Here is a 25832-nt window from a genome sequence, read left to right as displayed (position 1 = left end):
TACCTGGAGTGGGACAGTGATCTGCATTCTGAACACATCTGATTGGAGGACTCTCACTCCTACCTGGAGTGGGACAGTGATCTGCATTCTGAACATATCTGATTGGAGGACTCTCACCCCTACCTGGAGTGGAACAGTGATCTGCATTCTGAACACATCTGATTGGAGGACTCTCACTCCTACCTGGAGTGGGACAGTGATCTGCATTCTGAACACATCTGATTGGAGGACTCTCACCCCTACCTGGAATGGGACAGTGATCTGCATTCTGAACACATCTGATTGGAGGACTCTCACCCCTACCTGGAGTGGGACAGTGATCTGCATTCTGAACACATCTGATTGGAGGACTCTCACACCTACCTGGAGTGGGACAGTGATCTGCATTCTGAACACATCTGATTGGAGGACTCTCACCCCTACCTGGAGTGGGACAGTGATCTGCATTCTGAACACGTCTGATTGGAGGACTCTCACCCCTACCTGGAGTGAGACAGTGATCTGCATTCTGAACACATCTGATTGGAGGACTCTCACCCCTACCTGGAGTGAGACAGCGATCTGCATTCCGAACACATCTGATTGGAGGACTCTCACCCCTACCTGGAGTGGGACAGTGATCTGCATTCTGAACACATCTGATTGGAGGACTCTCACCCCTACCTGGAGTGGAACAGTGATCTGCATTCTGAACACATCTGATTGGAGGACTCTCACTCCTACCTGGAGTGGGACAGTGATCTGCATTCTGAACACATCTGATTGGAGGACTCTCACCCCTACCTGGAATGGGACAGTGATCTGCATTCTGAACACATCTGATTGGAGGACTCTCACCCCTACCTGGAGTGGGACAGTGATCTGCATTCTGAACACATCTGATTGGAGGACTCTCACACCTACCTGGAGTGGGACAGTGATCTGCATTCTGAACACATCTGATTGGAGGACTCTCACCCCTACCTGGAGTGAGACAGCGATCTGCATTCTGAACACATCTGATTGGAGGACTCTCACCCCTACCTGGAGTGGGACAGTGATCTGCATTCTGAACACGTCTGATTGGAGGACTCTCACCCCTACCTGGAGTGGGACAGTGATCTGCATTCTGAACACGTCTGATTGGAGAACTCTCACCCCTACCTGGAGTGCGACAGTGATCTGCATTCTGAACACATCTGATTGGAGGACTCTCACCCCTACCTGGAGTGGGACAGTGATCTGCATTCTGAACACGTCTGATTGGAGGACTCTCACCCCTACCTGGAGTGGGACAGTGATCTGCATTCTGAACATATCTGATTGGAGGACTCTCACACCTACCTGGAGTGGGACAGTGATCTGCATTCTGAACACGTCTGATTGGAGGACTCTCACTCCTACCTGGAGTGGGACAGTGATCTGCATTCTGAACACGTCTGATTGGAGGACTCTCACCCCTACCTGGAGTGGGACAGTGATCTGCATTCTGAACATATCTGATTGGAGGACTCTCACACCTACCTGGAGTGGGACAGTGATCTGCATTCTGAACACGTCTGATTGGAGGACTCTCACACCTACCTGGAGTGGGACAGTGATCTGCATTCCGAACACATCTGATTGGAGGACTCTCACCCCTACCTGGAGTGGGACAGTGATCTGCATTCTGAACACATCTGATTGGAGGACTCTCACCCCTACCTGGAGTGGGACAGTGATCTGCATTCTGAACATATCTGATTGGAGGACTCTCACCCCTACCTGGAGTGGAACAGTGATCTGCATTCTGAACACATCTGATTGGAGGACTCTCACTCCTACCTGGAGTGGGACAGTGATCTGCATTCTGAACACATCTGATTGGAGGACTCTCACCCCTACCTGGAATGGGACAGTGATCTGCATTCTGAACACATCTGATTGGAGGACTCTCACCCCTACCTGGAGTGGGACAGTGATCTGCATTCTGAACACATCTGATTGGAGGACTCTCACCCCTACCTGGAGTGAGACAGTGATCTGCATTCTGAACACATCTGAATGGAGGACTCTCACCCCTACCTGGAGTGGAACAGTGATCTGCATTCTGAACACATCTGATTGGAGGACTCTCACCCCTACCTGGAGTGAGACAGTGATCTGCATTCTGAACACATCTGATTGGAGGACTCTCACCCCTACCTGGAGTGGGACCGTGATCTGCATTCTGAACACATCTGAATGGAGGACTCTCACCCCTACCTGGAGTGGAACAGTGATCTGCATTCTGAACACATCTGATTGGAGGACTCTCACTCCTACCTGGAGTGGGACAGTGATCTGCATTCTGAACACGTCTGATTGGAGGACTCTCACCCCTACCTGGAGTGAGACAGTGATCTGCATTCTGAACACATCTGATTGGAGGACTCTCACCCCTACCTGGAGTGGGACAGTGATCTGCATTCTGAACACGTCTGCCTGGATCTGTTATTCAGCATGACCTCTAGACTCATGTCCTCTCTTGATTTAACCTTTATTTAGCCAGGAAAGGGGTTGAGAACAAATTCTGTTACGTTAATAATCTGATAATGCCCCATGTTTTATGTTGTGTGTAGGAATTGGGGGGAAATGACTATAGGCTGGTGTTAGAGAAGATGTGTCATCCACAATCTTATTGGTAGTTGTGTAATACTGTATTTTCTTCCATTCCTGACCTGTGTCTTTCCTCTGAATCATGCTTACATCATCGTGTGGCTCAGTTTTTCACTTCTTTTAACATGATTTTTGTAGTACACCTACACATGCACCTGGATTCATACTGTGTAGGGGGCTGCTATAGAGAGCTGTTATAGATACAAACTGTGTACGGGGCTACTATAGAGAGCTGTTATAAATTCATACTGTGTAGTGAGCTACTATAGAGAGCTGTTATAGATTCATATGGTGTAGGGGGCTACTATAGAGAGCTGCTATAGATTCATACTGTGTAGGGGGCTACTATAGAGAGCTGTTATAGATTCATACTTTGTAGGGGGCTACTATAGAGAGCTGTTATAGATTCATACTGTGTAGGGGGCTACTATAGAGAGCTGCTATAGATTCATACTGTGTAGTGAGCTGTTATAGATTCATACTGTGTAGGGGGCTACTATAGAGAGCTGTTATAGATTCATACTGTGTAGGGGGCTGCTATAGAGAGCTGTTATAGATTCATACTGTGTAGGGGGCTACTATAGAGAGCTGTTATAGATTCATACTTTGTAGGGGGCTACTATAGAGAGCTGTTATAGATTCATACTGTGTAGGGGGCTACTATAGAGAGCTGTTATAGATTCATACTGTGTAGGGGGCTGCTATAGAGAGCTGTTATAGATTCATACTGTGTAGGGGGCTACTATAGAGAGCTGTTATAGATTCATACTTTGTAGGGGGCTACTATAGAGAGCTGTTATAGATTCATACTGTGTAGGGGGCTACTATAGAGAGCTGTTATAGATTCATATGGTGTAGGGGGCTACTATAGAGAGCTGCTATAGATTCATACTGTGTAGGGGGCTACTATAGAGAGCTGTTATAGATTCATACTGTGTAGTGAGCTACTATAGAGAGCTGTTATAGATTCATATGGTGTAGGGGGCTACTATAGAGAGCTGTTATAGATTCATACTTTGTAGGGGGCTACTATAGAGAGCTGTTATAGATTCATACTGTGTAGGGGGCTGTTATAGATACATACTGTGTAGGGGGCTGTTATAGATTCATACTGTGTAGGGGGCTACTATAGAGGGCTGTTATAGATACATACTGTGTAGTGAGCTACTATAGAGAGCTGTTATAGATTCATATGGTGTAGTGAGCTACTATAGAGAGCTGTTATAGATTCATACTGTGTAGGGGGCTACTATAGAGAGCTGTTATAGATTCATACTGTGTAGGGGGCTACTATAGAGAGCTGTTATAGATTCATACTGTGTAGGGGGCTACTATAGAGAGCTGTTATAGATTCATACTGTGTAGGGGGCTACTATAGAGAGCTGTTATAGATTCATACTGTGTAGGGGGCTACTATAGAGGGCTGTTATAGATACATACTGTGTAGGGGGCTACTATAGAGAGCTGTTATAGATTCATACTGTGTAGGGGGCTGCTATAGAGAGCTGTTATAGATTCATACTGTGTAGGGGGCTACTATAGAGAGCTGTTATAGATTCATACTGTGTAGGGGGCTACTATAGAGAGCTGTTATAGATTCATACTGTGTAGGGGGCTACTATAGAGAGCTGTTATAGATTCATACTGTGTAGGGGGCTACTATAGAGAGCTGTTATAGATTCATACTGTGTAGGGGGCTACTATAGAGGGCTGTTATAGATACATACTGTGTAGGGGGCTACTATAGAGAGCTGTTATAGATTCATACTGTGTAGGGGGCTGCTATAGAGAGCTGTTATAGATTCATACTGTGTAGGGGGCTGTTATAGAGAGCTGTTATAGATTCATACTGTGTAGGGGGCTGTTATAGATTCATACTGTGTAGGGGGCTGTTATAGATTCATACTGTGTAGTGAGCTACTATAGAGAGCTGCTATAGATTCATACTGTGTAGGGGGCTACTATAGAGAGCTGCTATAGATTCATTCTGTGTAGTGAGCTACTATAGAGAGCTGTTATAGATTCATACTGTGTAGTGAGCTGTTATAGATTCATACTGTGTAGGGGGCTACTATAGAGAGCTGTTATAGATTCATACTGTGTAGGGGGCTGCTATAGAGAGCTGTTATACATTCATACTGTGTAGGGGGCTACTATAGAGAGCTGTTATAGATACATACTGTGTAGTGAGCTACTATAGAGAGCTGTTATAGATTCATACTGTGTAGGGGGCTACTATAGAGAGCTGTTATAGATTCATACTGTGTAGTGGGATACTATAGAGAGCTGTTATAGATTCATACTGTGTACGGGGCTACTATAGAGAGCTGCTGTAGATTCCTACTGTGTATGGGGCTGCTATAGAGAGCTGTTATAGATTCATACTGTGTAGGGGGCTACTATAGAGAGCTGTTATAGATTCATACTGTGTAGTGAGCTGTTATAGATTCATACTGTGTAGGGGGCTACTATAGAGAGCTGTTATAGATTCATACTGTGTAGGGGGCTACTATAGAGAGCTGTTATAGATACATACTGTGTAGTGAGCTACTATAGAGAGCTGTTATAGATTCATACTGTGTAGGGGGCTACTATAGAGAGCTGTTATAGATTCATACTGTGTAGGGGGCTACTATAGAGAGCTGTTATAGATTCATACTGTGTAGGGGGCTACTATAGAGAGCTGCTATAGATTCATACTGTGTAGTGAGCTACTATAGAGAGCTGTTATAGATACATACTGTGTAGGGGGCTACTATAGAGAGCTGTTATAGATACATACTGTGTAGGGGGCTACTATAGAGAGCTGTTATAGATTCATACTGTGTAGGGGGCTACTATAGAGAGCTGTTATAGATTCATACTGTGTAGGGGGCTACTATAGAGAGCTGTTATAGATTCATACTGTGTACGGGGCTACTATAGAGAGCTGTTATAGATTCATACTGTGTAGTGAGCTACTATAGAGAGCTGTTATAGATACATACTGTGTAGGGGGCTACTATAGAGAGCTGTTATAGATTCATACTGTGTAGGGGGCTACTATAGAGAGCTGTTATAGATTCATACTGTGTAGGGGGCTACTATAGAGAGCTGTTATAGATTCATACTGTGTAGGGGGCTACTATAGAGAGCTGTTATAGATTCATACTGTGTAGGGGGCTACTATAGAGAGCTGTTATAGATTCATACTGTGTAGGGGGCTACTATAGAGAGCTGTTATAGATTCATACTGTGTAGGGGGCTACTATAGAGAGCTGCTATAGATTCATACTGTGTAGTGAGCTACTATAGAGAGCTGTTATAGATACATACTGTGTACGGGGCTACTATAGAGAGCTGTTATAGATACATACTGTGTAGTGAGCTACTATAGAGAGCTGTTATAGATTCATACTGTGTAGGGGGCTACTATAGAGAGCTGTTATAGATACATACTGTGTAGTGAGCTACTATAGAGAGCTGTTATAGATACATACTGTGTAGGGGGCTACTATAGAGAGCTGTTATAGATACATACTGTGTAGTGAGCTACTATAGAGAGCTGTTATAGATTCATACTGTGTAGTGAGCTACTATAGAGAGCTGTTATAGATACATACTGTGTACGGGGCTACTATAGAGAGCTGTTATAGATTCATACTGTGTACGGGGCTACTATAGAGAGCTGTTATAGATTCATACTGTGTAGGGGGCTACTATAGAGAGCTGCTATAGAGAGCTGTTATAGATTCATACTGTGTAGGGGGCTACTTTAGAGAGCTGTTATAGATTCATACTGTGTAGGGGGCTGTTATAGATACATACTGTGTACGGGGCTACTATAGAGAGCTGTTATAGATTCATACTGTGTAGGGGGCTGTTATAGATTCATACTGTGTAGGGGGCTGTTATAGATTCATACTGTGTAGGGGGCTACTATAGAGAGCTGTTATAGATACATACTGTGTATGGGGCTACTATAGAGAGCTGCTATAGAGAGCTGTTATAGATTCATACTGTGTAGGGGGCTACTTTAGAGAGCTGTTATAGATTCATACTGTGTAGGGGGCTGTTATAGATACATACTGTGTACGGGGCTACTATAGAGAGCTGTTATAGATTCATATGGTGTAGGGGGCTACTATAGAGAGCTGTTATAGATACATACTGTGTAGGGGGCTACTATAGAGAGCTGTTATAGATACATACTGTGTAGGGGGCTACTATAGAGAGCTGTTATAGATACATACTGTGTAGGGGGCTACTATAGAGAGCTGTTATAGATACATACTGTGTAGGGGGCTACTATAGAGAGCTGTTATAGATACATACTGTGTAGTGAGCTACTATAGAGAGCTGTTATAGATACATACTGTGTAGTGAGCTACTATAGAGAGCTGTTATAGATACATACTGTGTAGTGAGCTACTATAGAGAGCTGTTATAGATACATACTGTGTAGTGAGCTACTATAGAGAGCTGTTATAGATACATACTGTGTAGTGAGCTACTATAGAGAGCTGTTATAGATACATACTGTGTAGTGAGCTACTATAGAGAGCTGTTATAGATACATACTGTGTAGGGGGCTACTATAGAGAGCTGTTATAGATTCATACTGTGTAGTGAGCTACTATAGAGAGCTGTTATAGATACATACTGTGTAGGGGGCTACTATAGAGAGCTGTTATAGATTCATACTGTGTAGTGAGCTACTATAGAGAGCTGTTATAGATACATACTGTGTAGTGGGCTACTATAGAGAGCTGTTATAGATTCATACTGTGTAGGGGGCTACTATAGAGAGCTGTTATAGATACATACTGTGTAGGGGGCTACTATAGAGAGCTGTTATAGATACATACTGTGTAGTGAGCTACTATAGAGAGCTGTTATAGATTCATACTGTGTAGTGAGCTACTATAGAGAGCTGTTATAGATTCATACTGTGTAGGGGGCTACTATAGAGAGCTGTTATAGATTCATACTGTGTAGGGGGCTACTATAGAGAGCTGCTATAGATTCATACTGTGTAGGGGGCTACTATAGAGGGCTGTTATAGATTCATACGGTGTAGTGAGCTACTATAGAGAGCTGTTATAGATACATACTGTGTAGGGGGCTACTATAGAGAGCTGTTATAGATTCATACTGTGTAGTGAGCTACTATAGAGAGCTGTTATAGATACATACTGTGTAGGGGCTACTATAGAGAGCTGTTATAGATTCATACTGTGTAGTGAGCTACTATAGAGAGCTGTTATAGATACATACTGTGTAGTGAGCTACTATAGAGAGCTGTTATAGATTCATACTGTGTAGGGGGCTACTATAGAGAGCTGTTATAGATACACACTGTGTAGGGGGCTACTATAGAGAGCTGTTATAGATTCATATGGTGTAGGGGGCTACTATAGAGAGCTGTTATAGATTCATACTGTGTAGGGAGCTACTATAGAGAGCTGTTATAGATACATACTGTGTATACTGGGGCTACTATAGAGAGCTGTTATAGATTCATACTGTGTAGTGAGCTACTATAGAGAGCTGTTATAGATACATACTGTGTAGGAGCGGGGCTACTATAGAGAGCTGTTATAGAATCATACTGTGTAGGGAGCTGTTATAGATTCATACTGTGTAGGGGGCTACTATAGAGAGCTGTTATAGATTCATACTGTGTATGGGGCTGCTATAGAGAGCTGTTATAGATTCATACTGTGTAGGGGGCTACTATAGAGAGCTGTTATAGATTCATACTGTGTAGGGAGCTGTTATAGATTCATACTGTGTAGGGGGCTACTATAGAGAGCTGTTATAGATTCATACTGTGTATGGGGCTGCTATAGAGAGCTGTTATAGATTCATACTGTGTAGGGGGCTACTATAGAGAGCTGTTATAGATTCATACTGTGTAGGGGGCTGCTATAGAGAGCTGTTATAGATTCATACTGTGTAGGGGGCTACTATAGAGAGCTGTTATAGATACATACTGTGTAGTGAGCTACTATAGAGAGCTGTTATAGAATCATACTGTGTAGGGGGCTACTATAGAGAGCTGCTATAGATTCATACTGTGTAGGGGGCTACTATAGAGGGCTGTTATAGATTCATACGGTGTAGTGAGCTACTATAGAGAGCTGTTATAGATACATACTGTGTAGGGGGCTACTATAGAGAGCTGTTATAGATTCATACTGTGTAGTGAGCTACTATAGAGAGCTGTTATAGATACATACTGTGTAGGGGGCTACTATAGAGAGCTGTTATAGATTCATACTGTGTAGTGAGCTACTATAGAGAGCTGTTATAGATACATACTGTGTAGTGAGCTACTATAGAGAGCTGTTATAGATTCATACTGTGTAGGGGGCTACTATAGAGAGCTGTTATAGATACACACTGTGTAGGGGGCTACTATAGAGAGCTGTTATAGATTCATATGGTGTAGGGGGCTACTATAGAGAGCTGTTATAGATTCATACTGTGTAGGGAGCTACTATAGAGAGCTGTTATAGATACATACTGTGTACGGGGCTACTATAGAGAGCTGTTATAGATTCATACTGTGTAGTGAGCTACTATAGAGAGCTGTTATAGATACATACTGTGTACGGGGCTACTATAGAGAGCTGTTATAGAATCATACTGTGTAGGGAGCTGTTATAGATTCATACTGTGTAGGGGGCTACTATAGAGAGCTGTTATAGATTCATACTGTGTATGGGGCTGCTATAGAGAGCTGTTATAGATTCATACTGTGTAGGGGGCTACTATAGAGAGCTGTTATAGATTCATACTGTGTAGGGAGCTGTTATAGATTCATACTGTGTAGGGGGCTACTATAGAGAGCTGTTATAGATTCATACTGTGTATGGGGCTGCTATAGAGAGCTGTTATAGATTCATACTGTGTAGGGGGCTACTATAGAGAGCTGTTATAGATTCATACTGTGTAGGGGGCTGCTATAGAGAGCTGTTATAGATTCATACTGTGTAGGGGGCTACTATAGAGAGCTGTTATAGATACATACTGTGTAGTGAGCTACTATAGAGAGCTGTTATAGAATCATACTGTGTAGGGGGCTACTATAGAGAGCTGTTATAGATACATACTGTGTAGTGAGCTACTATAGAGAGCTGTTATAGATTCATACTGTGTAGTGAGCTACTATAGAGAGCTGTTACAGATTCATACTGTGTAGGGGGCTACTATAGAGAGCTGTTATAGATACATACTGTGTAGTGAGCTACTATAGAGAGCTGTTATAGATTCATACTGTGTAGGGAGCTACTATAGAGAGCTGTTGTAGATTCATACTGTGTAGGGGGCTGCTATAGAGAGCTGTTAGAGAGCTGATTCATACTGTGTTGGGGGCTACTATAGAGAGCTGTTATAGATTCATACTGTGTAGGGGGCTACTATAGAGAGCTGCTGTAGATTCATACTGTGTAGGGGGCTACTATAGAGAGCTGTTGTAGATTCATACTGTGTAGTGAGCTACTATAGAGAGCTGTTGTAGATTCATACTGTGTAGGGGGCTGCTATAGAGAGCTGCTGTAGATTCATACTGTGTAGGGGGCTACTATAGAGAGCTGTTATAGATTCATTCTGTGTAGGGGGCTGTTATAGATTCATACTGTGTAGGGGGCTGCTATTGATTCATACTGTGTTGGGGGCTACTATAGAGAGCTGTTATAGATTCATACTGTGTAGTGAGCTACTATAGAGAGCTGTTGTAGATTCATACTGTGTAGGGGGCTACTATAGAGAGCTGTTATAGATTCATACTGTGTAGGGAGCTGTTATAGATTCATACTGTGTAGGGGGCTACTATAGAGAGCTGCTGTAGATTCATACTGTGTAGGGGGCTGCTATAGAGAGCTGTTATAGATTCATACTGTGTAGGGGGCTACTATAGAGAGCTGTTATAGATTCATACTGTGTAGGGGGCTACTATAGAGAGCTGCTGTAGATTCATACTGTGTAGGGGGCTACTATAGAGAGCTGTTATAGATTCATACTGTGTAGGGGGCTACTATAGAGAGCTGTTATAGATTCATACTGTGTAGGGGGCTACTATAGAGAGCTGTTATAGATTCATACTGTGTAGGGGGCTACTATAGAGAGCTGTTATAGATTCATACTGTGTAGGGAGCTGTTATAGATTCATACTGTGTAGGGGGCTACTATAGAGAGCTTTTATAGATTCATACTGTGTAGGGGGCTGCTATAGAGAGCTGTTATAGATTCATACTGTGTAGGGGGCTACTATAGAGAGCTGTTATAGATTCATACTGTGTAGGGGCTACTATAGAGAGCTGTTATAGATTCATACTGTGTAGGGGGCTACTATAGAGAGCTGCTGTAGATTCATACTGTGTAGGGGGCTACTATAGAGAGCTGTTATAGATTCATACTGTGTAGGGGGCTACTATAGAGAGCTGTTATAGATTCATACTGTGTAGGGGGCTGCTACAGCTTGGCTGAAGAGCAAATATTATAACGTTTTCCATTGTATTCTGTTAGAAATGTTTATGATGTGTATATTTATAGCTTCATATCCAAATGAAAATAAACAACATCTCCAGATGACTTTGGGCCTGTGGAGGAATCATATGAAGACATTTATAATTCAGACAACTGTCTCTCGATGTAATTCAACATCTCCTCATCAATACACATCAAATCAACATCAGTGACACATCAACCAGGAGAACATGCAGTATTTTAGACCAGAAATACTATGTCTCCTGTTCTGCACTGAAATATCCCAGTTTATATAAGCATGTGAGCTGCTCTGCCTCATACTTGTTTTGACAGCATGTCATTCATACACACATGTTAGACAGACCTGATGTTAAGAGCCATGCTGAATATGTGTTCTAATGTCTCTGCCTGGAAAGCTGGGATTCCAAACCTGCCGTGTGTTGCTTCCTGATCTGACATCGGGAAGTGTTGCTGCTTGGCATTGGGGTGGAAATCCCTTAGGGAATCTTTGAGAGGGAATTGATATAATGACTTTGTGTACATTTTGTTAACACATTTCTCTGTGTGTGTGTGGGTGTGTGTGTGTGTGTGTGTGTGTGTGTGTGTGTGTGTGTGTGTGTGTGTGTGTGTGTGTGTGTGTGTGTGTGTGTGTGTGTGTGTGTGTGTGTGTGTGTGTGCGTGCATTTGGCTTTGTCTGTGTGTGTGTGTGTGTGTGTGTGTGTGTGTGTGTGTGTGTGTGTGTGTGTGTGTGTGTGTGTGTGTGTGTGTGTGTGTGTGTGTGTGTGTGCGTGCATTTGGCTTTGTCTGTGTGTGTTTGGTTGTATGTGCCTACGCTGGGTTGGCCTGGGTCTGGCTGTGTGTGTCTGTGTCTGCCCGTCTGTACCCCTCCTCCCCTCTACCCCCTCCGTAGCTCCAGGAGGCCAAGCAGATGGAAAGGGAGAGGCCCCGGCAGCACTCCCAAGTCACCCAGGAACAGGAACCGGACTCACCACAGCTCCAGCAGCACGTCTACCTCCCAGCCAAGGGCCCTCCCCGGGAGGCCAACGGCCCCACCACCCCCTCTACACCCACGCCCACTTCCACCCCCACCACTCCTACCCCAACCCAGGGGGCCACGGAGGAGGAGCAGGGGGAACATGGAATGAATGACTCTGAGTTCAGCACAGCAGAGAACCATCAGACAGAGGCAGCAGCAGCACAGTGTGAGTTTCACCTTAGAAAAGACAGACAGACAGACAGACAGACAGACAGACAGACAGACAGACAGACAGACAGACAGACAGACAGACAGACAGACAGACAGACAGGGACACACTCAGACTCACAAATATAGGCAGTCATGTTCAAGGTCAAACAGACAAAGAATTTCACTCTCGCTCAGTACTTTGCAGTGTGTTTGAGGAAAGACATTTCCAGGGGTATTGTGCTCGGCTAGTACCTTGGCTGCTTTAGACAGTAACAAAGCCTCAACCTTTACATTTTTGTGTACTCAATATTGGCAGAACTCTGGGACAAAATATTTTGTCTGTGTTAAATAAGCATTTGATGAGACAGCTTTCTCTTTAGGTGGTAATGCACTCGGTGGTAATGCACTCGGTGGTAATGCACTCGGTGGTAATGCAGCCCATAAGTGCTTTCATTAGTGACTGACTGAGAGAAGGCATAGAAAAGAGATTGAGAAAAAGACTCATCCAAAGATTCAATAATCATTTTGTTTCCAAATTACTCACTGCTTTCAACACAAACACACATCCACGCACAATGTCTTCAGGGAAGATGTGGTAGCTGATACCAGTGACTACTGTTTATCGGGTCAACATTGACAATTACAGTATCAAAGGCTAATGCTCAGTCTCACTCAGAGAAAACACTTTCTTTACTCAATCTGTCAATTCACTCTTTCCCATCTTACATTTTTTAAGTGTATTCAGGTTCTTTTAAATGGACTTTGACTAAAGTTTTACTTGTGTTGTGTTCAAGGTGCTGCTCAGCGTGACCAAGAGACAGCAGTAGAAGAGGAGGAGCCTAACTATGAGGAGAAAGCCCAGGAGATCGTCCAGAGCATCCTACAGGAAGTCGTCAACACCATCGTTGAAGGTAACTCTATGCATCTGAAATCACATTTGTGTCTGCGGTCAGTTAAGTCAACAATGGACTTTTGTTGATACAAAATAATTTTAGAATGAGAAGTGTGGAGAGTTTAGGCATTACTGTGTGTTTACTTGTTTGTCCTATCTAGAAAGAGAGAGAGCTGTGTGTCTCAGTGCTATTTTGACCCTTGCATACTAAACCACTCCAAAGGGTACTGCCTGAACCCTGCTCATCTGTGTTCAGATGCCAAGGAGCCTGCTAGCGAGACCAAGCAGCCCCCAGAGATTATGGAACCCGCTGAGGTCATCACCAAGGTAACAGAGGTCACAGAGGTGGCGGAAGACGAGGGGGCGCTGGGCAGCGACAGCGAGAATGTCCATGCCAACGGAATCCCCGGCACGCCCATCTCTGCCAGCTTCACCCCGTCGCTGCCCGACGACAGGCTGTCTGTCTGCTCCAATGATACACAGGTGAGAGGGATTGACCTGACTGTCACCACGGCGACACACTTTGCTCTACAAAGTGATTTTGTGCTAGCATGGGTGTCTGTTTTAACAGACAAATAAAACTGTTTAAATACCCAGTCTGATAACTTCTTCTTTTTTTTTGCATTTAAAGGGCTTATCAATTTGTAAAAAGGAACATGGAAGTCATTAGTAACATGAGGAATTAAAGAGCTGAGGGTTATTCAATCCCTCTGCTGCTGCAGTCAGAAAGGGAAAGGGGGATCTTCTGCATTTAACCCAACCGCTTTGAATCAGAGTGTCTGTCTTCTAGTCTGCTGGGGTTGATTCCAACATGATTCATAGATTATCTCATCTCAGTTCCTCTGAATCAGAGTGTCTGTCTTCTAGTCTGCTGGGGTTGATTCCAACATGATTCATAGATTATCTCATCTCAGTTCCTCTGAATCAGAGTGTCTGTCTTCTAGTCTGCTGGGGTTGATTCCAACATGATTCATAGATTATCTCATCTCAGTTCCTCTGAATCAGAGTGTCTGTCTTCTAGTCTGCTGGGGTTGATTCCAACATGATTCATAGATTATCTCCTCTCAGTTCCTCTGAATCAGAGTGTCTGTCTTCCAGTCTGCTGGGGTTGATTCCAACATGATTCATAGATTATCTCCTCTCAGTTCCTCTGAATCAGAGTGTCTGTCTTCTAGTCTGCTGGGGTTGATTCCAACATGATTCATAGATTATCTCATCTCAGTTCCTCTGAATCAGAGTGTCTGTCTTCTAGTCTGCTGGGGTTGATTCCAACATGATTCATAGATTATCTCATCTCAGTTCCTCTGAATCAGAGTGTCTGTCTTCTAGTCTGCTGGGGTTGATTCCAACATGATTCATAGATTATCTCATCTCAGTTCCTCTGAATCAGAGTGTCTGTCTTCTAGTCTGCTGGGGTTGATTCCAACATGATTCATAGATTATCTCATCTCAGTTCCTCTGAATCAGTGTGTCTGTCTTCCAGTCTGCTGGGGTTGATTCCAACATGATTCATAGATTATCTCCTCTCAGTTCCTCTGAATCAGAGTGTCTGTCTTCCAGTCTGCTGGGGTTGATTCCAACATGATTCATAGATTATCTCCTCTCAGTTCCTCTGAATCAGAGTGTCTGTCTTCCAGTCTGCTGGGGTTGATTTCCAACATGATTCATAGATTATCTCATCTCAGTTCCTCTGAATCAGAGTGTCTGTCTTCTAGTCTGCTGGGGTTGATTCCAACATGATTCATAGATTATCTCATCTCAGTTCCTCTGAATCAGAGTGTCTGTCTTCCAGTCTGCTGGGGTTGATTCCAACATGATTCATAGATTATCTCATCTCAGTTCCTCTGAATCAGAGTGTCTGTCTTCCAGTCTGCTGGGGTTGATTCCAACATGATTCATAGATTATCTCATCTCAGTTCCTCTGAATCAGAGTGTCTGTCTTCCAGTCTGCTGGGGTTGATTCCAACATGATTCATAGATTATCTCCTCTCAGTTCCTCTGAATCAGAGTGTCTGTCTTCCAGTCTGCTGGGGTTGATTCCAACATGATTCATAGACTATCTCCTCTCAGTCCTCAGGTTATTATAGCGATATGTGAGCACTGTAATTATCTACACTCTAGAACCAAAAAGGGTTCTTCAGCTGTCCCCATAGGAGAACCCTTTGAAGAACAGTTTTTGGTTCCAGGTATAACCCTTTTGTTTCCAGGTAGTAAGTACCCTTTTGATTTCAATGTAGAACCCTTTCCACAGAGGGTTCTACCTGGAACCAAAAAGGGTTCTACCTGGAACCAAAAAGTGTTCTCCTATGGGGACAGCGAATAATCCTTTTTGGAACCCTTTTTTTCTAAGAGTGTAGGATTTACAGTCTTACACGATCAAGGTTGAACAGATACATTAATTGGAAGCATTTATTTCACACTCTTTTTGTCAAATGGGGAATTAATTTTGGATGATAATTGACTCTTGATAATTGACTCTTGATAATTGACTCTTGATTAAACTTTTTTGATGTAGACCATCTGTTTGTGTTTCTGCGTTAGGAGTCGGGGGCGACCACAGGCCCAGTACCAGGTGCTAAGTTCTCCCATATTCTCCAGAAGGATGCCTTCCTAGTGTTTAGATCGCTCTGCAAGCTGTCTATGAAGCCTCTGTCAGATGGACCGCCAGACCCAAAGTAAGTTGAGTTCCTGTATCAGGAATCTTATTATTGCTTGGTTTTAGAGAATAGAGGATCAGTAGATTTATTACCCTAGTAAATAGGCTATTACAGGTTTATTTTTGGAGTGTGTTCCTTAGTTGAATCATGTCTTGTGGAGGGTAGCCTAGTTATTAGTTGGGAGTGTTGTGATGGTTGGTGTGTGTTTGGATGTAGCATCACTTAGGTGATTATTGGTTCTGTATCGCTTCCTGTGCTCCCTGTTTTTTCTCCCTCTGTAGAACAGGAAATTACAAGGGAAAAATATCGAATCAGATTTTGCTTTGATCCAATATAAGGGAGATTACATTTCGGTGTTCTTCTGTATGCATTTCCCAGCCCGTTACAGCCAAAGAAGCATCTGATTTGCTGGATCTGATAGCAGTTTTTACATAACAGGATTTCCTGAATCTGGTTTCTGTATGGTAACTCAATTCTGACTGTCTCAGTCTCCCATCATTCTCCCAATGGCCCATGTGGCCTAACACTCTATCCGCATTGGCTAGTGAGAGTTCTGGCCCAGTGTTCCTGTAGTGTTGTCAGAGTTCTGTTTAAGAACACGAGAGACGTTCCGTCTTCTAGACAATGGTGGAATGGATCCCTGTTTATCACTGGCCTTTGTCAGGGGTGACAGGGAGGATGGCTGTGCCACCAGAGGAAGGCCTGTGCTCGGTGTCTGTAAGACAGAACGCCTTTTCACCCACAGACAGATTTACTCCATGACTGGCTCTGGTGATACCCGGACGACACACAGGAGACCTGCTTTATAGCTGTGTAACTTACAACAGATGCTTTGAACATGTCTTTTTAGGGATTACAAATCAGTATTGAATCTTGCTGTTGTAATTTGTTAATAAAAGATTAAAGTTTGGCATATTACCTTGTTTTTTTGTCACCTCAAATTGGCTTTAAGGAAGCACACCGACAGTCCTCAACAGTCAAATGGGGAAGTTATCAAACTCCAAGGCTGCATGGCATGTTCAGTTCAACCAACTGACTATGAACACCACACATATGATTTATGTTTTTCATATATACATTTAAAAATGTTGAAAACATGCCCTAGGTCATTTGTCTTGTTGTTCATGGCTCAGGTATGTTTTGTTCCTTTGGATTTTCTATGGTTCAAATGGTTGATTTGTTATTGTACTGAAAATGTACCCTGCTTCCCTTTTCCGGGCCAAGCTGAAATGATAAAGTTGTCAGGTTTCCCCTGCGCTGCAGGCCCCTTGACTTTTTACATTTTGTTACGTTATAGCCTTATTCTAAAATTGATTAAATCGGTTTTTTTATTCATCAATCTGCACACAATACCCCATAATGACAAAGCAAAAACACGTTTTTATACATTTTAGAAAATGTATTTAAAAAAAATAATTACTGAAATATCACATTCACATAAGTATTCAGACCCTTTACTCAGAACTTTGTTAATGCATCTTTGGTAGCGATTACAGCCACACGTCTTCTTGGGTATGACGCTACAAGCTTGGCACCTGTATTTGGGTAGTTTCTCCCATTCTTCACTGCAGATCCTCTCAAGCTCTGTCAGGTTGGATGGGGAGCGTTGCTGTACAGCTATTTTCAGGTCTCCAGAGATGTTCAATCGCGTTCAAGTCCGGGCTCTGGCAGGGCCACTCAAGGACATTCAGAGACTTGTCCCGAAGCCACTCCTGCGTTGTCTTGGCTGTGTGCTTAGGGTCGTTGTCCTGTTGGAAGGTGAACCTTTACTCTGAGGTCCTGAGTGCTGTGGAGCAGGTTTTCTTCAAGGATCTGTCTGTACTTTGCTCTGTTCATCTTTCCTTCGATCCTGACTAGTTTCCCAGTCCCTGCCACTGAAAAACATCCCACAGCACGATGCTGCCACCCAAGCTTCACTGTAGGGATGGTGCCAGTTTTCCGCTAGACGTGACACTTGGCATTCAGGCCAAAGAGTTCAATCTTGTTTTCATCAGACCAGAGAATCTTGTTTCTCATGGTCCGAGAGTCTTTAGGTGCCTTTTGGCAAACTCCAAGCAGGCTGTCATGTGCCTTTTACTGAGAAGTGGCTTCCGTCTGGCCACTCTACCATAAATGCCTGGTTGGTGGAGTGGTGCAGAGTTGGTTATCCTTCTGGAAGGTTCTCCCATCTCTACAGAAGAACTCTGGAGCTCTGTCAGAGTGACCATTGGGTTCCCTGACTAAGGCCTTCTCCCCCGGTTTCTCAGTTTGGCCGGGAGGCCGGCTCTAAGAACAGTCTTGGTGGTTCCAAACTTCTTCCATTTAAGAATGATGGAGGACACTGTGTTCTTGGGGACCTTCAATGCTGCAGAATGTTTTAGTACCCTCCCCCAGATCTGTGCCTCGACACAATCCTGTCTTAGAGCTCTACGGACAATTCCTTTGATCTCATTGCTTGGTTCTTGCTCTGACATGCACTGTCAACTGTGGGACCTTATATAGACAGGTGTGTGCCTTTCCAAATCATGTCCAATCAATTGAATTGATCAATTGAAGTCTCATAGCAAAGGGTCTGAATACTAATGTAAATAAGGTATTTATTTTTTTACATTTTCAAACATTTCTAAAAGCCTGTTTTTGCTTTGTCATTATGGGGTATTGTGATGACATGGGGTATTGTGATGTCATTATGGGGTATTGTGATGTCATTATGGGGTATTGTGTGTAGATTGAGAGGGACATTTTTTATAACCCATTTTAGAATAAGGCTGTAAAATAACAAAATGTGTAAAAAGTCAAGCGGTCTGAATACTTTCCGAATGCACTGTATTTCTGTATGCTACATTAATATCAGTCTGTCTGTGGAGGAGGGCTTGGGAGCATTACAGATAGGAAGCCAGTCACTGCAAATAAATACATATTTTGGGTTCCTACTCCTCCATCATACAGCTGTTTAGAAATACGGGTGGGACTTATGGATAGGGGAAATGGACAATATAATTATCTAACTATAATGATCTATTACGGAAATATGCCTTCTCTACATTGTAACATATGGTGTTTGTATGTGCAGATCTATAATTGGAAATGTTATTGGAAAAAGGAAAACAGCTCCAGCTCATCTCGCTAGGTCAGGCTCTTAGTATAGAGGTGGACATTAGGCGGACATCCCCAGATCCCCTGACTGCCACCAGACCATTAGGATTCTCTGTCAGTTGTGGGTCAACCAGGAAGTGCTGCTAATAACTGATGAATCAGATGGTGTCTCACAGAGCACCTGTTATTGATGCATTTCTGTCAGGGGTGGGCTGGCCATCTGGCATTTCGGCCTAAGGGCCTGAATAACTTGTTGTTTTTTGTTGTTGTGGAAAATGATAATTATCTGGCTAATAATGGGATCCTCAAGGGAAAATGGGCCAGTGTAGGGGCCTCAAGAAAAAAGAATTGGCCAGTGTGTTAGAAATGCCTGGGCCATTTTTGGTCCTAGTCCACCCCAGATCTCTGTCTTCATCCCACAATAATGAATACATTATCAGGGGTTACTTCATGTGCATATTAAGCTGATTGATGGCATATGGTATAAATCAAGGTAAAGTTCAGCAGGCACAACGTTTTGGAACGTTCAGATATAAATATGCTGGAACAAACATCTCTGACATTTAGAATAAGGAGTCAAATAGGCTCTATTCATGGCATTTCTATCTACAATGTTTGGCTACTGAACATATAAAGAATTCTTATTCCTGTTGCACTTGAATGTTAGAAGTCTGAATCGATGCCTCTTTCGGTCTCCTGCCAGGTCCCACGAGCTGCGCTCCAAGGTGCTGTCCCTCCAGCTGCTGCTGTCCATCCTGCAGAACGCTGGGCCCGTCTTCAAGACCAACGAGATGTTCATCAACGCCATCAAGCAGTACCTGTGTGTGGCGCTGTCTAAGAACGGCGTCTCCTCCATCCCAGAGGTCTTCTCGCTCTCGCTCTCCATCTTCCTCACCCTCCTCTCCCACTTCAAGACCCACCTCAAGATGCAGATTGAGGTAGCTACATAACATTTAGGTTTTTCCTCTGTCGCAAAAGATTAAGCTGCTGATTTAGTTTTTTTGTTCCATTATGGGGGACTAACTGAGCTACCTGACCAACCCATGAACATGCAGGCCGAGACACTGTTCTGTTCTGTCGCTGAATAGCTGTCCTATCCCCAAATTCCAATCTCTCCTGTTCCCTCTCCCAATGTTGTAAACCTCTCAGCTCTCAATACAGCAGGCACCTGACACAGGTGATTAATGGGAGATGAAGTTTATCAGAGGGGCACAGTAATGTAGTTCTGTCTCAGTGCGATTGAGTTTCAGTATTACCTGTTAGCTGTTGCTTCTGATTTGTAGTCCACTTCCACAGTTGTCTGGTTGTAATATTTCCTCATGCTGAAGTTGATGACTTAATCTACCCGCGACTGTTTGTGGCCATGAAGGAAATCATCGTATTTTCCGGAGACAGATGTTGCTGGTTGAGATGTTATGATTTCACAGTTGAGCGGTCAGCCTGCAGTGAGATGTATGTGTTTATGGCTTTGTTACAGTGGATAGTTCTGTAAATGAAGATTCATGAAGCTTTTCTCCTCTCGGCCTCTTTGTGTCCTCATCTTTAACTGTCACAGTTTGTTTTGCTGCGCAGGTGTTCTTCAAGGAGATTTTCCTGTACATTCTGGAGACGTCCACAAGCTCCTACGACCATAAATGGATGGTCATACAGACCCTCACCAGAATATGTGCAGGCGAGTGTGTGTGTGTGTGTGTGGTGTCAATTTGAAATGCTCTCTGTGGTACAGCGCATCAACGTCAGTTACAAGTCAAGTACCAACTGTCCCTAATGTCTCCTCCCTCAGATGCCCAGGGTGTGGTGGATATCTATGTGAATTATGATTGTGACTTGAATGCTGCTAATATCTTTGAGAGGCTGGTGAATGACCTCTCGAAGATCGCACAGGGCCGGGCAGGCCACGAGCTCGGCACAACACCACTCCAAGTAAGACTGACCAATGGCTATAGAAAAGTGTATTTCTTTGTGTATTTGGTACATGTATATTGCTCTAAAGTTGATGTAACATTTCTCTGTTCCCACCAGGAGTTGACCCTGAGGAAGAAAGGCCTGGAGTGTCTGGTGTCCATCTTGAAGTGTATGGTAGAGTGGAGTAAAGACCAGTATGTCAACCCCAACTCCCAGACCAGCCTTGGTAAGAGACTGACCAAACTTCAGTTACCCTGAGGCTGGTGGGGAGAGGTGTGCCACTGGGTTGGATTTAGATCCTGAGGAAAACTGTTTAGCCATTCTTCAAGTGCACCGTTCTGCCTGCTCCTTTGTGGAGGATCAAAGGGTTTGGATGCACAGTTGGAGTCCTCCACTATTTGGAGTGTATTTGATATATTCCGCTTACATCACTCTGACTTCCCACATCCCAGAACTTCAATTCTCCATATCAGCAATGGTGGAACCCTAGAGTGTGTATTTACCATATTTATAGCCGCTGATGCATGGGGGCATATTGTGCTTATCTACCTTTTCCTGTAGAATGGTAAAACTATGAGCAAAGGGAAGACGGCCAAGGCTTTACTCTCAGTCAAACCTGCCTGAGGCTACCGTTCATCACTAGGGTTAACTGGGTTTAGAGGGAAGAGTGGTATTCATCAATACAGCTATAGCATATTCCCTGAGACAGAAGACTAGCCATTAGCATTCATCAGTAGCCTACAGATTGTACAGAAGGCTAATTCAATACTGTACCCTGAGAGAGAAGGCTAGTGTTCATCATTATGGCTAGCACAGACCCTGAGAAAGAGATCGATGGCTAGTATCCATCAGTGTGGCTAGCCCAGTCAGACCCTGACAGGACAGTCTCTCCCTCAGCAGCACTGAAAGGCTAATACAATACAGGCAGGCTAATACACCAGGGCAGGGCAGGCTAACTCAATACCCTGAACCGGCTGATGAGGAAAAGCCATGGTGCGACAGACAGACCCTCTGTCAGGGCTCCTGGATAAGACCCCTGGCTTGCTTCAGAATGAGCTGAGAGGAATCATTCCTGTTCGATCCTTTAACCAAGTAGGAAGGGAGGGCTCTAATGAAGGGAGGGAAAGAGAGCTTTAACGAAGGCAAGGAAGGAAGCAGGGAAGTAGAGGCTCTGAGAGGGGTGCCAGATATCCCCACATATCCCCCTAGAGAGGAGGCTAGCCTCAGGCTACCTTCTGGCACTCAGAGAGCTAACTCTACCAAGTCACGGAAGGCAGCAGAACTAACAAACAGCATTACTGCTACAGGGGTTAGGGTTAGTCACCATGCCAAAGTCACCATACAGCTAGTGCCAACTCATTTAGTGACCATACCGAAGTCACCATACAGCTAGTGCCAACTCATTTAGTGACCATGCCGAAGTCACCATACAGCTCGTGCCAACTCTTTTAGTGACCATGCCGAAGTCACCATACAGCTAGTGCCAACTCATTTAGTGACCATGCCGAAGTCACCATACAGCTCGTGCCAACTCTTTTAGTGACCATGCCGAAGTCACCATACAGCTAGTGCCAACTCATTTAGTGACCATGCCAAAGTCACCATACAGCTAGTGCCAACTCATTTAGTGACCATGCCAAAGTCACCATACAGCTAGTGCCAACTCATTTTGTGACCATGCTGAAGTCACCATACAGCTAGTGCCAACTCATTTAGTGACCATGCCGAAGTCACCATACAGCTAGTGCCAACTCATTTTGTGACCATGCTGAAGTCACCATACAGCTAGTGCCAACTCATTTAGTGACCATGCCGAAGTCACCATACAGCTAGTGCCAACTCATTTAGTGACCATGCCAAAGTCACCATACAGCTAGTGCCAACTCATTTTGTGACCATGCTGAAGTCACCATACAGCTAGTGCCAACTCATTTAGTGACCATGCCGAAGTCACCATACAGCTAGTGCCAACTCATTTAGTGACCATGCCGAAGTCACCATACAGCTCGTGCCAACTCATTTAGTGACCATGCCGAAGTAGACAGTATGTCCTGGTATTGGCTGCTGTGACTAGTCTCCTACGCTTTTAGGTTACTTCAAACAAAATGTGTTTTTCTGAGTCAGTGAAAGTGCATCCTAATTATGCAATTTTCCATGTAGATACTGTAGCTCAGCTAATGCATTGTGTTTCTGAAAACGTGTTTTTACATCATTACATAGATAATACCTCTCCACTTTCTCTTAATTTCGGTCTTTTCCTCTTTGTTCTCTGGTTGGCTGACTTCACAGGAAGAGCAGGTAATGGCAGAAAGGTGTGCAGTGTTTGGTAGACTGGTTGCTGTTGCAACAGTAGGGGTCATTGGGACCTAGATAGAGTGTGGAGGGGGCTACGGTGGCTGTGACTAGTACTGTGAGTGTTATTTAGATGCCTTATCTACCTTTCATTTGCATAATCTCATGTTACTTGCTTTCAAACGCTGTAGGTTCTGGATAGATTTAGAGTTTTTTAAGTCAGCTCTGTGTCCAATATGGGGAAAAAACACCACTGGTTATACTGTACATTGTGATTAGAACTAGTAAACTTTGAAGAGAGTTTTGCTACCCTGGCTGTGCCACCCACCTCCCTCTACCTTGGCTGTGCCACCCTCCTCTCTCTAACCTGGCTGTAACACCCACCTCCCTCTACCCTGGCTGTGCCACCCACCTCCCTCTACCTTGGCTGTGCCACCCTCCTCTCTCTAACCTGGCTGTAACACCCACCTCCCTCTACCCTGGCTGTGCCACCCTCCTCCTCTACCCTGGCTGTGCCACCCTCCTCCTCTACCCTGGCTGTGCCACCCTCCTCCTCTACCCTGGCTGTGCACCCTCCTCCCTTTACCCTGGCTATGCCACCCTCCTCCTTCTACCCTGGCTGTGCCCCCACCTCACTCTACCCTGGCTGGTCCACCCTCCTCCTCTACCCTGGCTGTGCCACCCTCCTCCTCTACCCTGGCTGTGCCACCCTCCTCCTCTACCCTGGCTGTGCCACCCTCCTCCCTCTACCCTGGCTGTACACCCTCCTCCTCTACCCTGGCTATGCCACCTTCCTCCTCTACCGTGGCTGTGCCACCTTCCTCCTCTACCCTGGCTGTGCCACCCTCCTCCCTCTACCCTGGTTATGCAACCCTCCTCCTTCTCTACCCTGGCTGTGCCACCTTCCTCCTCTACCCTGGCTCTGCCACCCTCCTCCCTCTACTCTTGCTGTGCCACCCTCCTCCCTCTACCCTGGCTGTGCCACCTTCCTCCTCTACCCTGGCTGTGCCACCCTCCTCCCTCTACCCTGGTTATGCCACCCTCCTCCCTCTACCCTGGCTGTGCCACCCTCCTCCTCTACTCTTGCTGTGCCACCATCCTCCTCTACCCTGGCTGTGCACCCTCCTCCCTTTACCCTGGCCGTTCCACCCTCCTCCCTCTACCCTGGCTGTGCCACCCTCCTCCTCTACCCTGGCTGTGCACCCTCCTCCCTTTACCCTGGCTGTGCCACCCTCCTCCCTCTACCCTGGCTGTGCCCCCACCTCACCCTCTACCCTGGCTGGTCCACCCTCCTCCCTCTACCCTGGCTGTGCCCCCACCTCACTCTACCCTGGCTGGTCCACCGTCCTCCTCTACCCTGGCTGTGCCACCCTCCTCCTCTACCCTGGCTGTGCCACCCTCCTCCTCTATCCTGGCTGTGCACCCTCCTCCCTCTACCCTGGCAGTGCTACCCTCCTCCTCTACCCTGGCTGTGCCACCCTCCTCCCTTTACCCTGGCTGTGCCACCCTCCTCCCTCTACCCTGGCTGTGCCCCCACCTCACTCTACCCTGGCTGGTCCACCCTCCTCCTCTACCCTGGCTGTGCCACCCTCCTCCTCTACCCTGGCTGTGCCACCCTCCTCCCTCTACCCTGGCTATGCACCCTCCTCCTCTACCCTGGCTATGCCACCTTCCTCCTCTACCCTGGCTGTGCCACCTCCTCCCTCTACCCTGGCAGTGCTACCCTCCTCCCTCTACCCTGGCTGTGCCACCCTCCTCCTTCTCTACCCTGGCTGTGCCACCTTCCTCCCTCTACCCTGGCTTTGCACCCTCCTCCCTTTACCCTGGCTGGTGCACCCTCCTCCTCTACCCTGGCTGTGCCACCCTCCTCCTCTACCCTGGCTGTGCCACCCTCCTCCCTCTACCCTGGCTATGCACCCTCCTCCTTTACCCTGGCTATGCCACCTTCCTCCTCTACCCTGGCTGTGCCACCTTCCTCCTCTACCCTGGCTGTGCCACCCTCCTCCCTCTACCCTGGTTATGCCACCCTCCTCCTTCTCTACCCTGGCTGTGCCACCTTCCTCCCTCTACCCTGGCTTTGCACCCTCCTCCCTTTACCCTGGCTTTGCACCCTCCTCCCTCTACCCTGGCTGTGCACCCTCCTCCCTCTACCCTGGCTGTGCAACCTTCCTCCCTCTACCCTGGCTTTGCACCCTCCTCCCTTTACCCTGGCTTTGCACCCTCCTCCCTTTACCCTGGCTTTGCACCCTCCTCCCTCTACCCTGGCTGTGCACCCTCCTCCCTCTACCCTGGTTATGCCACCCTCCTCCTTCTCTACCCTGGCTGTGCCACCTTCCTCCCTCTACCCTGGCTTTGCACCCTCCTCCCTTTACCCTGGCTTTGCACCCTCCTCCCTCTACCCTGGCTTTGCACCCTCCTCTACCCTGGCTGTGCACCCCCTGGCTTTGCACCCTCCTCCCTTTACCCTGTTTCTGCACCCTCCTCCCTTTACCCTGGCTTTGCACCCTCCTCCTCTACCCTGGCTGTGCACCCTCCTCCCTCTACCCTGGCTGTGCCACCCTCCTCCTTCTCTACCCTGGCTGTGCCACCTTCCTCCCTCTACCCTGGCTTTAAACCCTCCTCCCTCTACCCTGGCTTTGCACCCTCCTCCCTCTACCCTGGCTTTGCACCCTCCTCCCTTTACCCTGGCTTTGCACCCTCCTCCCTTTACCCTGTTTCTGCACCCTCCTCCCTTTAC

General features: G+C 45.6%; 1 protein-coding gene across 4 annotated transcripts in view; it reads left to right on the top strand.

Annotated features, from left to right (window-relative positions):
• LOC118361189 (brefeldin A-inhibited guanine nucleotide-exchange protein 1-like) overlaps positions 1-25832 on the top strand; it is a 134924-nt gene that overhangs the window by 64806 nt on the left and 44286 nt on the right. For 3 of the 4 annotated variants that reach the window (XM_052483727.1, XM_052483726.1, XM_052483729.1), the window contains 8 exons: positions 11999-12290; positions 13069-13185; positions 13390-13649; positions 15708-15841; positions 19602-19836; positions 20471-20570; positions 20682-20821; positions 20921-21029. In XM_052483727.1, the coding sequence (XP_052339687.1) occupies positions 11999-12290; positions 13069-13185; positions 13390-13649; positions 15708-15841; positions 19602-19836; positions 20471-20570; positions 20682-20821; positions 20921-21029 (1387 nt within the window). The remainder of the gene's footprint in view (positions 1-11998; positions 12291-13068; positions 13186-13389; positions 13650-15707; positions 15842-19601; positions 19837-20470; positions 20571-20681; positions 20822-20920; positions 21030-25832) is intronic. The other variant, XM_052483728.1, reaches the window with a different exon arrangement.

Source organism: Oncorhynchus keta, chromosome 28, assembly GCF_023373465.1.
Source record: "Oncorhynchus keta strain PuntledgeMale-10-30-2019 chromosome 28, Oket_V2, whole genome shotgun sequence".
Taxonomy (NCBI): Eukaryota; Metazoa; Chordata; class Actinopteri; order Salmoniformes; family Salmonidae; genus Oncorhynchus; species Oncorhynchus keta.
This window is presented reverse-complemented; position numbering and strand designations above follow the sequence as displayed.